This window comes from Bombus fervidus, chromosome 16, assembly GCF_041682495.2.
Source record: "Bombus fervidus isolate BK054 chromosome 16, iyBomFerv1, whole genome shotgun sequence".
In the NCBI taxonomy this organism is placed as follows: Eukaryota; Metazoa; Arthropoda; class Insecta; order Hymenoptera; family Apidae; genus Bombus; species Bombus fervidus.
The window spans coordinates 8,559,145-8,574,431 of record NC_091532.1 but is presented as its reverse complement, the minus strand read 5'-3'; the positions used below and the strand labels follow the sequence as shown (position 1 = coordinate 8,574,431).

Here is a 15,287-nt window from a genome sequence, read left to right as displayed (position 1 = left end):
AGCTATAAATAAATATATATTTCTATTTATATATCATTATATTTTGTAAATACTTAAAAAATTCTTATTTCTTTCTAAATATGTTTTGAAGTTATCGAAATTTACGGATATTTTATTATTCATCCCTTTTATTTAGTGTTGTCACAGTCATACAAATAGATCTCGATACTCGCTAGGAAGACTCGTTCGAAAATTGAATCGTGAAAAATCACCATGGAACACAACAAAGTCCTCGTTCTTGCAAGACGGACAGAAATAAGTAGAGTATCTCTTTATAGCATGTCATGCATGAATGCGCAGAACATGAACCTTCTTGTCTTCCATGTTGATTGTTCATAATTCTATCATGTCAATGCACTGTATCTTTATATCTCTATGATATAATCAAAGATGAATAGGAAGATCATCAATACGGTCTTTTCGATACCTACATTCTACATATTTCATTCTAACCTTTTTCCTATGAAATCATTACGTTTCTTTCTACTTAGCTCAACTATAAAGTTTGTCACAGAGTAAATGCGGATTATCCATTTTATATCTTGAAAATATGTTCTCTGTTACTTTTGCAATGAAACTTTTTGTCAGAAATCGGATGCTACTTACTTCATTGTTCATATTGATTGAAGTTTCTCATGCATTTTATAAATGTCAGGTAAAACATTTTTTTAATATGCTTATATTTTACTTATATTATTTAAAAATAAATATTTTTCCTAAATGATCGATTACCTTGATGTCCCTCGATAACAAGTGTATTTATTAATATTCATAAGTAATAATTGTTAAATTATAATGAGTACACATTTGTTATAATTAAAAAAATGTATTATTAAATTTACGCTTCAACTTGATTTTACCTCTATAATAAATACGTTTAGCCAGACAATCAATAACAAATACGCATTAATTATAATGTGTCATTAAAATTTGTATTATTATTTTATAGATTATCTTATACATATGTTAAATGAAAACATGTTAATATCAATTATGTAAATAATTATACTAGGAAATGATATAAATATTTATGCAACAATTGAATGAAAATTATTTGCATTATCATTAATAAAATTTTAATTGAAAACATAAAATACGATTTAACACGTTTTAGTTTCTAAGCATGTGTTTTGAATTTGCACATTGAGGATACATTCAGGATTCTATATATTTAATTTACAAATATTGTCAAATTTTGTCAATACCACCTAACGAAATCCGTAGTCATTTAGTTGCCAACCCAATATATTCTTTAATAAAAAAAAAGTCTCTATTAGAACCAACTATTCGAACCAACTTTCAAGATCAACAAAACGAAACTGTGTAACCCTTTTTTAACCAAGTATTTTGCTAACAATTGTTACATTAGAGCCGCGTTGGCTTAATAGGCTAGGCTTAAGTTCGTAATCGAGAGGATTTCGAAGTTCAAATTTTAATGGTCTAGTAAATTTTCAGCAGTCATTGATAAACAGTGTAGCTGTTGACTACCAGAGGCCCTCATTCTCAATGTCCACTTTTGACTGACATTTTTAACAGTGCTGTAGACTTCGTATCATGGAAATTTCCTTATTCGTTTCCGAGTGTAATCATTAACATTAAATGTAACTATATTTATATTTAGAATCTTTTTCTAATTTAGTTTAATGTGATATATTTACATAATTTTAAACACAACTTTACACAATATCAAACTTAAAATAATGTTATCATTATTATTTATGGATTCTTTATACATAGTTATTTATAGGTTATTTTTGTGTTATGTTGTTCTATCAATATATCTTAATTAGTTATTATGTATTATATGAACATTAGAAAAATAAATAAATAATTATATACTTTTTATTTACGTTAATTTTGTCTTTTATCTGGTTTCAGAGATTTACAAAATGGTAAAACGAAAACTAAAATCTGATAATGAATCAAGACCAAAGAAAAATAAAGCAGAAAATAACGATCATATATATAACAATATAAAAAATAATGAAGATAATAAACTTAAAATTAAAAAGACAGCAAAGGAAAAAGATGAAGAAGTTGTAACAAAAGATAGCAAAGAGAATCATAATATCGACAACATAAATGGAAAATCTAAGATGATAAATGGCAACTCTATGGAAAAGCCAAATTGGCAAGAATTTAAAAAGAAAAAGAAAGAAATTAGAGAAAAATATAAAGCAAAACGTTTCAGTAATATTTATGATATATCAATTGTAACAAAGCAGCTTGGTGAGAAATTACGTAGGGTTGACTGTTCAAAACTGGAACGTAAAAAATTAATTTTAAAAGCACATGATTTACTAAAAACTAATTACAATAAAATAATATTTACACATGATATGTCTCGTATCATTCAGTGGATCTTCAAGTATAGTGACGCAGAGATTCGACAGGCTATTTCTAAAGAATTGAAACCTTCATTTTTGTCTATGATTGAATCAAAATATGCAAGGAATTGTATAAAGACAATGCTAAAGTATGGGTCTCAAGAGACTAGGCATGAAATTATTTCTACTTGTTATGGTAATATAGTAAGATTCATGAGTCATTCTGTATCTGCTCCATTATTGGAACTTATGTATTCAACATGGGCTACAGAAATAGAGAAAAGATACTTTAAACAAGAATTTTATGGTGACATGTATAAACAAGCTAAGGATAAAAAAATTAAGACTTTGTCTGATACATATGTAATTGCAGAAGATATGAAAGCAGCAACATTGTCTGCAGTAAAAGGAAATTTAATAAGAATATTAAATAAGAAATTTTTAAATTCCACTCTTTTGCATTGTGTCCTTTTAGAATTCTTAAATAATTGTTCTCTTGAAGATAAAAAGGAAATAATAGCTATGTTAAGAAGTTCGGTGGTAGAATTGTCTCAAACAAAATTTGGTTCAGAAGTTGCTGTAATATGTATATGGCATGGCTCAAACAAAGATAGAAAAATCATTATGAAATCTATTAAAGGTAATATAAAAAATATTTCAATGTCTGAGTATGGATATTTGATACTATTAGCATTATTTGATTCAGTAGATGATACTATTTTAGTAAAAAAAATTATATTCTCAGAAATACAAAATGATCTGACAGATATAGCATTAAGTGATCATGGAAAGCATGTAATATTGTATTTAGTAGCTAGAAGAAATTCCCATTATTTCGCTCCCAGTATAGTGAAATACTTAGAGCAAGGAGACAACAATGCAACAAGCAAAAAACCGGCTCATATGAGAGAGAAAGAACTTTTAGATTTAATTTATAATTCACTTCTTGAATCTGTAACTATATACACGCCGATTTGGATGTCCAACAGTTCTATTGCAATGATAACATTAGCAATACTGAAAGTAGGTACTAAAGAAAAATTAGAAAAAGCCTTCGAAGCTGTTACTATATTTATCACAGACTTAAAATCAAAGATTAAAGAAGGAGATGTAGAATATAAACCTATTGAACATGCCGGTTTACATATGATGTTAAAAAAGCTAATACAGAATGACAAAGAGTTGCAAGAGAAAAGTGAAATCACATTTGGAAAAATATTAGTTAATCATTTAGAAACAAATATTATAGAAGAATGGATAGAATGCAATAGAGGATGCTTTTTGTTAGTATTATTACTAGAAAATGGAACAATGTCCACTGTGAATACTATACGTTCTAAGTTAAAACCAGTGATGAATATTTTGAAGTCAAAATCAACTCCAGGTGCCAAAATCTTGTTAAAGAAGTTACAATAAATGAATTATTTATGTAGATAAATAATGAGCAATAAAGATTGTACTAAGTTGCAAAAATAAAAATTATAAATACTAAATCATGTTTTGACAGAAATTATAAGGATGTTTAACATGTATAGGTGTATGTTACTGCATTTCATTTATAACATAAATATTAGTAATAATTCCTTTTCTCATTTTTTAAACTTGTTAAGGTATATAAATAATTATGTAAAAATTATACATAATATAATGTATAGTTGTTACTTATGTATTACATATTATTTTATTACACTTACTTGTACCTATTTATACAAATGCACAAGTATATGTAAACTTGTTTTTCAAATGCAAACTTTATTAATTTTATTTATTTAGTAAAGTTACTCTATCATTCCACTATCATTTGAAAGGAAAGGTTTTCTTTTCTCCTCTAAGAAATATATAATAAACAATTAATTTCTTTTTCTGAGGAGAGTAAATTTAATTATTGTGCGATTTTGTTATTTCCATATTTGTTCATATCAAATAGGAAAGTTTTCTGTAGAACAGTACAATGAAATAGGTTCTTGTATAGACTAGCCTGGAACGCTTTCAGCACTTGGCCACGGGTGCGGCATCTGTACTATGGAACAACTAAACTGCAACAACTTATACTTTTATATTTGACACGTACATTGGAAAGTAAATTTGTTTTTAATTTTTTTTTAATTCACTAAAAAGTTGTGTAACTATTAACACTATCTATAATATATATGAATATGTCCAAAATATTCATGACTGAAAAATTTCAACATTATTAAATTTTGTATTGAAAAAGAAATATTATAGTATAATTTTAGAATTTACGAAGGTATCTAATAATAAAAAAATATATTATATAACATTCATTAAACATTAGTTAGATACAAAATAATAATAATATTATAATCATAATAATCATATATATAACTCAAATACATTATCATAGTATCGCCTTTTCCTTTCATTCCCCTTGCTACGTGGCCTACCGTGAGTTGTGTACGTGATTGCATTAAAGAGAGAGAGGAAAAGACAGAGATAACCGAGTACGACCTATTTTTACACGATGGCATTACACAACGAATTTTAACTTCTTGATTGAAGCGCCTTACTGCGACTAAATTGACTAACATCGTCTGGCCACTAAGAAGTCTTTATTACGTTCCCATTATGAAAGTTTCCAGACCTATATGTAACAATCGTATATTTTTACTGATAAATAATTTTGACATTTAATCAATTAATATGAGACATTAAAATTCTTCTGTTCGATGATCTTGGCTACGCAACTGAACAGTTCATTTTTGTCGCACCAATATTCACACTATGGAGTGCCACAAGATAATATATATATTTACATTCTTAAAATTAACGTTATGCGGCGCTTACTTAAAATGACTATGGAGACTAAAAAGTAGGTGGAGAGAAGGATAAAGGAAGAAGAACGGGAAAAGAATGTTTCGTGAACCTGCTATAGTTGAATTCGTTACTCATCAATAAGGTTTATCTAGTAAACTCTGCCTTATACATAGGGATAGGAGAGATTATGCGGAAATCATATTTGTAGAACGTGCTTGGAGTAGGAACACTAGCGAGAAAATCTCACATGTCGTAAACTTCTGGTAGCAGAGAGGAGAAAATCCCCACATAATTTCACCAGTTTCGTTGCATGCTTGATCATATAAGCATGTCTCGACACTTGTTAGAAAGAACCGTCCAAAAACTTAGTCATCAATAATCGTGAGAAATGTGGAAGACAACAAGGTCCGCGTTCGTGCGACACAAACAGAAACGATTAGAGTGTCCCTACTTTGTCTGAGACATTCACAAATGCGTAACTTAATTTTCGAACGGTTTTTTTCTAGGTTTCAGCTGGTTTCGGTATATAAGTGTCATCACCTATTTGTTTTAGGTTTTCCCTTTGGGTCAACAGTGCCATTCGCAAGGACTAACTGTTCTTATATTACTCAACGGAAAATGTTCCTTCGGCTTTCCACGCTTTCTCTTCTTATTTTTTTATCTTTTTTCAAATTCTCAAATGTCATTCTCTCTTTCTCTTTTTTATACTAATAGCACACGATCACCTACTACGAGTTGAACGTGCTCAATGCAGCTTGTGCGGTATTCTTATAATATCTGAGACTTATATAACCATGGCTGGAAAGGGTTGGCTTTAGGGGCGATTGGGGGTTGGGAACGCTACAAATTTTTTTGGTAGTATTGAAGAACATTCACGCTAAATTTGGTGCGGATACGTTGAACAGTATAGAAAGCCTTTTCAGAGCATACATACATATTTTTACTTTAGAGTTTTACTAGAGATTTTTACTTTATATATAGATATAAACATACTTTTCTTATCTTTTTATAATACAATATGAAAAATTAGAAACAATAAAAAGTATTGACTCTAAATTGTGTATTACTATGCACTTGTTTTTAGCTACATAATAAGTATCATTAAATAAACATGTATTAGTAGACATTATACATTTCGTCAGTTTTAAAACGTTTGAACACGAAGTTACTAACTTCCACGTATGTAACATTGATTAAAAAGTACTAAAATTAATTAGTATCTTCATATCTTCAGCATTTCTTTAATATCGATGATTCTAGTTCGAATTTCTGGCTCATTATCCTTCGTTAACTCCGGTAATGCCTCTTGAATTATTAAGATCATTTTATCAAATTGTTCATTATTATTTGTAGACCGTAATTTTCTGCCAAGAGATAGAGCTATATTTAAGGCTTCTTTTCTTATTCTGGTATACGAAATACCTAAAAAATATAAATTTCATATTATATAATTGTAGTTTTACAAAATAATAATACAATATATTTTTAGTTATAGACATACAATATGCTTACCTATACTATGTTTTAACATTTTATTAAACGTGTCACAAATCAAATTTAACTTTTCTCTTTCTTCAATCGACAATTCCGAAATATTTATTTTAAGTAAAGCAAGTTTATCCACAAATAAATTAAGTGCTGATAGCATGGATATTTGTATTGTTGTAGATTGGACAGGAAACATCTTACCGTAATGAGTTATAAATTCTATACAATATTTGTCTAAACAAAAAAATATTACAAGATAATTAAAGGGTTAATTAGTAATTCATATTTTTATATTTAATAATTTTCAAATGCAATAATAATTTACCCTGAGTGTCTTTATAAGATGGCCAAGCTTTTCCAAGTATTTCGTAAACAGTTTCATATAATTTTATGATCTCATCTCTTTTTATTCTCTCTTCAGAGGGTAATGATTCATCTCCATCTTTCCTTGATAGCTAGATTATACAATATTTATATATCAATGTATAAGGTTGATCACTTCTTGCTTTTTATTGATAGTACATACCGTTGACAAAATTTCTTGAACAATTTCGTATACCTCTTTAAACTTATCGATATTTAGTTCATGCAAAACTGTACCAAAAGCATGTAATGCGTGTCGGCGATAGTCTAAAGCCTCCTTTTTACTTTCCCGATGTAATATTTGTACTATATCCGCAGATATTCCACTGTTCTCTTTGAGAGCTGTCCTATATTTAGATTATTAAATTTTTAAAAATGAATATCACAAATGTAACATTGTATTTGCATACATTTAATAAGGAAAATGTTAATATTGTTACATGCATACTTGCTATTACATGCCAGCGTAGCAAGGGCATTTAACAAACGATCTTTTCCATCCCAAGTTCTCCCGCGTAATCCATCCGTTAAAACCTTTAACAAAGTATTTCTTACAGTCGCATCAATATCGTTCCCTAACTTTTGTGCTAACGTATGAACTGCATTAGCCGCTTGTGCTTTCGTATTCCAGGATGACGATTCCAATGACGTGCGTAAAATATTTGTTATTGGTTCTATGTTTTGTTTAATTCCTGCTTCGGTTCCTGGAGTAATTTCATTCCATAGTTCGGTCCATAAATCCATCATACTTTCATTTTCTATGAAAATACTGTAAATAAATATCACGATATTTACAAACTTAATTTCAAAGTTAAATACAAACCTTGTGTTTTTCGTGCATGCATTGCAAAGAAAGTAAGAGGTATAACAATACTCGAATAATTCTTTAATACCTCCTGATTATAATTATTTATAGCTTGGAACGTTTGTCCAATTACTAACTTAGTTGAATCATCTGAAATTCAGAACTTTGTAAAGTTTTATCTTTCCTCTATAAGTTCTATAACTTTACAATCTTTAAAAAGATTTATTATATAATGCACACCTCGTTCCATATACCATGTATTAAGTGTTCTAAATAATTTTTCAAGACTTGATTCTTTTGCTGATCCGACTATATGTCCAATAGCTGTTGCATTATTTTTCCTAACGACAGAATTACGATCCAATAATCCATTCATTAGCGCGTTTAGGACTTTACCTATATATAAATATTAAATCATAATAATTTCTAAACATTGTTTCTTAGACTGAATAGTAGTTATAGAGAAAAACTTTTTTACTAACCACTATAAGGCTGTAACTCTTGTTTGAAGTGAGTACTCAAAAGAATGATAAAGTGCAAACATGTAATTTTTGTTCCAAAACCGACACTAGATTTTATTAATTCTATCACTTTTGGCATTAATTCCTTTAAAATCTCTGTATCAATATACTGTATACACTGCATTAGAAGAAAACATTGATGATTAATAAAATATGATTTTTTTGAAGTTGTCTTTTTGTCTTAAATCACTCACTTTTGTCATCGTTTCAGTAGCATAATGCTCCTTAGCAGCACTAGCTCTGATAGTGTCAATAGCATCTCGTGCCTCTGACATTGTTCCACATACATTACTCAAATATGATAAATTTGGATTTTCTGATTCGCCAATTGTACTTAAGAGAGCAGGAATTAGTGTAACTAAAGATGGTTTAAGCAGAGTACCTGCTCTTGAAACTAATTGAGATACTGTTTGTAAAGATACCGTTCTTACGCTGCTTACAACGTTCACAGCTCCGATATCTAATAACACAGGTAAAATTGCTTGTAGAACTTCTTCTCCTTCTTTACCATAGGAAGAATCACAATATCGAACGCAAACCTATATTAATGAATTGATATAAGATATAAACAATATAACTGTACATACAAATATAATATTGTATTGTAATATAATATATGTATTGTTTCAATACAAAACTTACTCTACTTAATGCTTTAGTCGTATTTGTAGCAGCTAATCGAGTACCCTCATGAATATCATCCATTACTCGAAACAGTTTCTTCAGTAATTCTGGAGCACATTCCGCCAAATTTAAACGAACATTTATTCGTAATAAATCTGCAAGTGCATTGCAACAACTTATTCGTACTCGCCATTCATGATTTGTTAAATTTTCAGTTATATCATTTAAAATTTCTTTATGATATTGTTCAACCTATCAAACATAATTTTAAACAACAGTTACAAAGAATAAAAATATATTTTAGGCATTGATGTGTGGATATTCGAAAGTACAAGTATCTAAGCTTCAGATTGGGTTGAGGAAGAGATTATATCAGGGTAAAAAGAGAAAAATACCCGTAATTTTGAATATGCGCACACTTCTAATTTTAAGTATTCTAAGCATTTCCACGTACAGCTTTACTTGTTGATGGAACAATCGCACGCCAAATACTAGACATACTATGCTGAATCTTGGGAGTAGGATCGAATTGATATCTGTATAAGCGTGGAATTATATTGGGTAAATATTTATTTAACTCTTCGTTTGCAACTTTAGCAATTGCTGCAAATCCAAATGCAGCACCTTTTTTAGATGTCCATACTGCATTATGATTTGCTAGATGCATGAAGTAGTATACTAAATCAGGTTTTTGTAATTCTGTAGCCAAGGAACAAATTTCTCTGTACGTTGATAAATTACCACTATAAATAAAATATTTATAAAATTAAACTGAACCTATTAGATTGAAAATATAACATGTAAATTTATAAATTTATCTTACTTTGTTGGAGATTTTCCTAATTGACCTTCTTCAAATAATTTTGTATCTGATGTAACTTGTTGTACACTTTTACGTCCTTGTGTAAATTGATCTAGTATGCTAGAAACTAGAAGTTCCTTTTGTTCCTTGCTACTATTAATATGTATCAAACTAAGTCCTTTTGCTGCCATATCTTGCACTATATCTGTAATTAAAACAATGCACTTTAATAATATATTTCTATTTTCTTTTTTTTGAAGAGGAAATATATTGCATAACTTACCACTATCATCTGAAAGAAAATCCATGAATGCATGATGCAATGACGAAAATTTTTCTTTAATACACTCCCTTTGGATATTATATTTTAAAAGTGCTAATAACCACACACAGACGGCCTTATAACAAATATTTATGGTAAAGAAAATGGAGGAATTGTAAATTTAAATAAAAAAAAATAAAAATAGATACCTGTCTCAAATTAGGATGCGGATCTTTATACATTCGAAGTAATTCATCCAATGTTTGTATTAATAACTTAGTACTGATATTGCTGTAAGGTACTTTATGTTCAGTTGGTAATGTTGTCCAAGCATCTCGTTTTTCTGGAGATGCTTCACTTTGAACACAACAAACCAATGCTTCTCCCATGATCAAATGGATTTCAATGTCTTTTGTCTAATGGATATAAAAGCAAATTTAAAACGTATTCCTAAAATTTTTAATTATAGTTACCGATGTACATTTACCTCTTTGACAGTCGTAATTATTTTATTTACTATATATGGTGTATGAGGAAAATTTTCTCCTATGCACAAATAACCTAATGAAAGTGCAGCTTTTTCTTTAATCTAGAAATATAATTAAATCAGTATTATATCCCATGAACTCAATAAATTTAGTAACTATTAAAATACGAACCTTAGTATTTAATTTTACATTATTCAATGCTGAAAATAATATTTCTACAATTGCTTTTTTATTTGTTTCTCCCTCGCCTTCATCAGGTAATGGTAACCCACATATTTTCCCCAAAATACCAATACTCTGAATTGCGGCATCCATTAACAAAATCGTATTATTGTGAAGAAAATTGCCTATAATATTTTTGAAAGAGAATTGAAAAATAAATTAATATTAATTTATATAACTAAATATGTACATACATATCATTTTCACAACATTAATGTACAGATCCCAGTTAAAGAAATCATTGTCCATGTTATTTCTTTTAAAAACTAGTCTCCTTTCCATCATACACGTTAAAGTTAGTAATGAGCCATGTTGAGCTTCTAAAGAATTTTTATCCATGATGTCCATAATCTCAGAAATTTGAGTTCCAAACTCATTATTGGAAAGTTGAGTAGTTATTATGCCATAAATTTTAGCAACCAGTTGTCTTACATCTAACTTAGTAGATATAAGCAAAGTACGAAGCCATGATAACTCATTTTCATAAATTCTTGTTGCAAACTGTGGAACAGAACCAGTCACTTCCAATAAAGCTTGTAGTGTAGTTTGATCTGCGTTATATAATTGTTTATACATTATATCTTTCAATACAATTCTTAATATATTTTTAAGTTTATTAGAAATATTATATACAATTTTACCTGCAGAAGCATGACTAAAAATTAAAATCATATCAAGATACTGATCTAATGTCTCTAGTTTATCTTTAGATAAATTTCTTAAATAATGTGTAATTAATGGCGTATATTCACAAGGATGCTGCAATGGTTCGTTGTATTTAGTAACATTAGCACATTTTGCTAAACAAATACGGAGATAAGTAATTATCTGTAAAAGATATTAATTATTTTCTCCAATCATAAAAAAATTGCCAATAACAATAAATTATTTTCCCACTGAATTAATTACCTCCATAAATACAGTAACATTATAAGGAAGTACTTTATTTTCTATGTTCATTTTTTCATTACCAGCAGTTGACACTCTTGCTTGCATCTTTGAATAAATATAAGTAACAAGTTTTGGAAAATCTGGTAATGAAATTTGATTACCCTCTTGTTTATCACATTCATTTTTATGTGTAGTACCATATAAAACTTTTGTAGCTTCTGTTCTTATTTCATGTTTCTCATCTCCAGATGCCAACAGTAAAAGATAACGAGAAGGTATATCATCAGGAGGAAATACATTAGCAGCATAATGCATAGCTACAAATCTGTTCTCAAAAAATATTACTGACATATAAGCGATATTATTCTATACATATAATGTACCTAATTAATATATACATGCCTAACATTGGATTCCGGTGACTCAATATATGTAGATAATAATCCATTCATCAGAGATATATTAACTTCGTCATCTTTATTAAGTACAAATGCAGATGTTATTGAAATCAGTGTATCTCTTACTGTTCTTCGTAAATCACCTTCAGTCTTAAACATCAAGAAAAGTTCAGCTCAAACTAGAAACATTCTAGTAATGTAACATACATCTGAACTTACTACTTTTTCTATTGCTAACTACATACCGATACAAGTGTATCAAATAAATGACATAACAAGTTTGAATTTTTATCTATCACTGATGGAATTCTTTGTCCTAGTTGTCCAATAACAGTGTATGCCATCATTTTATGATGAACATCTTCACCCTCAAAAATTAATTTTATCATGCCATTTAAGATAATTCCTGCTATACGAGATAATGGTGCAAGACTACACCTTAAAACATTTAAACATATCACTATATATATATATATATTTTATTGAAATTCAAATTCATGAATAATTTATAATACTTTGTACTTACTGTTGCACAATGTTTGATGTAAATTGCAATGCCATTGACTTTAACTTTGCATTTGTAGTTTTTCCATCTCCTTCTTGTAGGGAATGAAAAACTACCTGTATATTAATTACAATTAGCCACCAAATAGTGTAAAAATTATACCTTATTTTATAATAAAATATACCTGAATACATGGTGGTACAATAAAACCACCTGTAGTAACACGGCAAAGATAATGTAATAATTTTAGACGAATTCGTATGCCTGCAGGCAATCGTTTCATTTCTGGCTTAACATCTTTATGGATACCTAAAGTATCAGTACCCAAAAATAATGTATAAAGTGGTGCTGCTAAATGCATTGAAGACCAATCTAACGTGCTGAATATTTTAAAACAATTTGATATTTAGCATATTCTAATAGAATATTTATAAAAATAATAGAAAAATCTTTTTAAACATACTTAACAATTTTCTTTAATTCCAAGTCTGCTAGATTAGCAACACTAAATCTGGTATCTGCTGCAGCTACTATCAAATGTATAAGAATATCTGAATCATGGAAAAACCCTCCAGCTACGAATTTTACAATTCCTAATTTTGTTTGTTCAAGTTGTTCTGCTGTTGGAGGATTTTCACCAATTACTCGTTTAAATGCATATTCACTTAATCCTAGTGGTACACGAAACCGTGACCAATCAATAGCCTGATCTGACTGTTGATTTTGCATTTGTCCTACAGCTCTAGAATTATTTTGTACAACCAATTAATATAAATAATTATTAAAAAATTTTCCTATTGTATTGATGAAATTATTAAAATATAAATTATAGGAATAGTGAATAATCTTACCCATAAGGTAACAGTAAAACATCAAGCATAAAATTGAGTAATTGTTTTGCTACATATAGTTTGTCTTGTAGACCAAGAAAGGATGCTCGTTTCTCTGGATCCACAGGAATATTAACATGGCCCAATGCAGGCATAATTATAAGTAATAAACTGAAATATTTTACATATTTATTTACCTAATTTTCATTATTTAAATTATGTTAAATATTTACAAACCTGTCTTGATGAGATAAAGGTTTTCCTTCAATAGCATTTAATACACTTGGAATTAATTCTGCTTGCTTTTGCATTTCCATTCTAGGATAGCCTAATTTTATATATATAATTGTAAAATTCTGTGAACAAACAAAAACAATAAATTCTTATTCAACCAGAAATATTTTTAATTGATTCTCTGTATCAATAACATACAATTACAAATGAGCTGGCAGCTGGATCTTGATATTGTAACAAAAGTGTTTCAACTGGCAATTGGACTTGAGGTCTACTCTTTATCCTTTTATTTATATGAATTAATAATTCCATTACTTTCTTCCTAACACCTTCTTGACCACTAGAAAGCTTCAACAAAACTGGAGGCAAAAATTTACATACTGATGCTTGCAGTTGTTCATCAGTATCTGCAGATCCCAAACGGAAAAATACTCGCTCAAGTAAAACTTCCATGAAACAATAAATTATACATAAAATAATTAATTTATAAATATGAAATTATATACAACTAATTATAATTAATATATATTATTTTTCATAATATTAAACAAAATATATTTTGTTCAGAATATATTTTGTTCAAAACAATAATTGTTCATTACACGATTAAAAAATAATACTTAATTGCAAAGAAACAATATTTTGTATTCATAAATTCCAAATCATTCAAAAACAACGTGCAATATCTAAAATTTTATAATAAAAAAACTAGTTGTATAAATAACATCTTATATATTGCACATAGAAATTTAGGTGATAAGAGGAAAATAATTATATGTACATTATTTATCATCATTCATTTAATTAACAGATGTGGACATATACTAAAAATAAAGTAAAAATATACAAAAGAATCGAAAAGATTGTCTTTTAAGATAAGTTTGAATATAAATTGAAAAAGTGATGTAAAATTATACATTTGAAGTTGTTTTCTATAAAACTGCATGATAATGGAATATTTTGCAAGCCACGATATATATAAAAATGTTTTTATCATTAGAAATAATGTTTTTATTAAACGAGGAACAATATAATTAATAATATAATTTGTGTCATCATCAAAATAAACTGTCTTCATGTAAAATAAATCGATTTTTTTTCCGAATTACTTACTCAGCTCATCCGTAGGGGCTGCCATTTTGAAGTAATGTGTAAAAGAGAAAGCGAATGATAGTCAGTGACAAGTGACAAGAAATATTACCGGTCTGTAATTAATCTTATTATGAAAACATTATTTAAGCATATTTAAGTAAAAATAATACATTTCCTCCCGTATTGCATATCTTTTTGATGTCTTTAAAAATTTTCTTCTTTTGTATAACATCTTCCGTAATATTGAGGGTCAAATTTCGTACAATTTTTTAGAGGAGAAAAGTTTCCTACTTTATTTTTATATCACTATAAAATGATTCACATATTAATAATAAAAATATTGTTAGAAATTTTTTTTAGTACTATATAGTCATCTATCATCTTTCATGTGCACGATCATATAAACTAATCGTGCTCATGTGATCACATCAACCTATTTAATAAAAAAGAGAGATATGGATATCTTTCAACATTTCGTCTTTTATTCCTTTAAATATTTCTATCAAAATTCTATGATACGCAACAGCCTTTAATTTACAATTTTAATTAGTTTATTGCTTAATTTACAATACAATTATATAATTCTGATATTATATGTATGCTAATTTACGTATAACAAGAATATTGTAAATGTTAGCTTAGAAATCTAACTACATATAC

The 15,287-nt window shown here is 28.2% G+C and overlaps 2 protein-coding genes across 3 annotated transcripts; one reads left to right on the top strand and one right to left on the bottom strand.

The window, feature by feature from the left end:
* Positions 1-1,840: 1,840 nt before the first annotated feature.
* Positions 1,841-4,312, top strand: Peng (Pumilio and CPL domain-containing protein penguin). Its single transcript, XM_072019175.1, has one exon. The coding sequence runs from the start codon at positions 1,890-1,892 to the stop codon at positions 3,741-3,743; it is 1,854 nt and encodes a 617-aa protein (XP_071875276.1). The 5' UTR covers positions 1,841-1,889; the 3' UTR covers positions 3,744-4,312.
* Positions 4,313-6,145: 1,833 nt separating this feature from the next.
* LOC139995564 (proteasome adapter and scaffold protein ECM29) lies at positions 6,146-14,946 on the bottom strand. Of its 2 annotated transcripts, none has more exons than XM_072019170.1 (28): positions 14,649-14,946; positions 13,734-13,981; positions 13,539-13,657; positions 13,323-13,472; positions 12,935-13,213; positions 12,656-12,851; positions 12,493-12,587; positions 12,212-12,404; positions 11,971-12,116; positions 11,587-11,893; positions 11,319-11,505; positions 10,872-11,228; positions 10,627-10,802; positions 10,455-10,556; positions 10,177-10,383; positions 9,989-10,103; positions 9,727-9,910; positions 9,358-9,646; positions 8,922-9,155; positions 8,474-8,818; positions 8,241-8,397; positions 7,999-8,154; positions 7,777-7,908; positions 7,402-7,711; positions 7,117-7,300; positions 6,916-7,045; positions 6,615-6,824; positions 6,146-6,524 (listed from the first exon to the last, which is right to left on the bottom strand). In XM_072019170.1, the coding sequence occupies exons 1-28, from the start codon at positions 14,671-14,673 to the stop codon at positions 6,325-6,327; spliced, it is 5,433 nt and encodes a 1,810-aa protein (XP_071875271.1). In that variant the 5' UTR covers positions 14,674-14,946; the 3' UTR covers positions 6,146-6,324. The 2 variants fall into 2 exon arrangements, with proteins under 2 accessions (XP_071875271.1, XP_071875270.1); XM_072019169.1 differs by having other exon boundaries at positions 11,587-11,898; positions 11,976-12,116.
* Positions 14,947-15,287: the final 341 nt, after the last annotated feature.

What these genes read in the sequence shown, in the direction of transcription:
- LOC139995564 (XM_072019170.1), bottom strand. Translation starts at nt 14,673, where the DNA reads ATGGCAGCCCCTACGGATGAGCTGA. An exon ending in CGCATCCTAATTTGAGACAG is followed by an intron (nt 10,104 to 10,176) that starts GTATCTATTTTT and finishes ATTTGTTATAAG; the next exon opens with GCCGTCTGTGTGTGGTTATT. An exon ending in ATCTTATAAAGACACTCAGG is followed by an intron (nt 6,825 to 6,915) that starts GTAAATTATTAT and finishes TTTTTTGTTTAG; the next exon opens with ACAAATATTGTATAGAATTT.
- Peng (XM_072019175.1), top strand. Translation starts at nt 1,890, where the DNA reads ATGGTAAAACGAAAACTAAAATCTGATAATGAATCAAGACCAAAGAAA.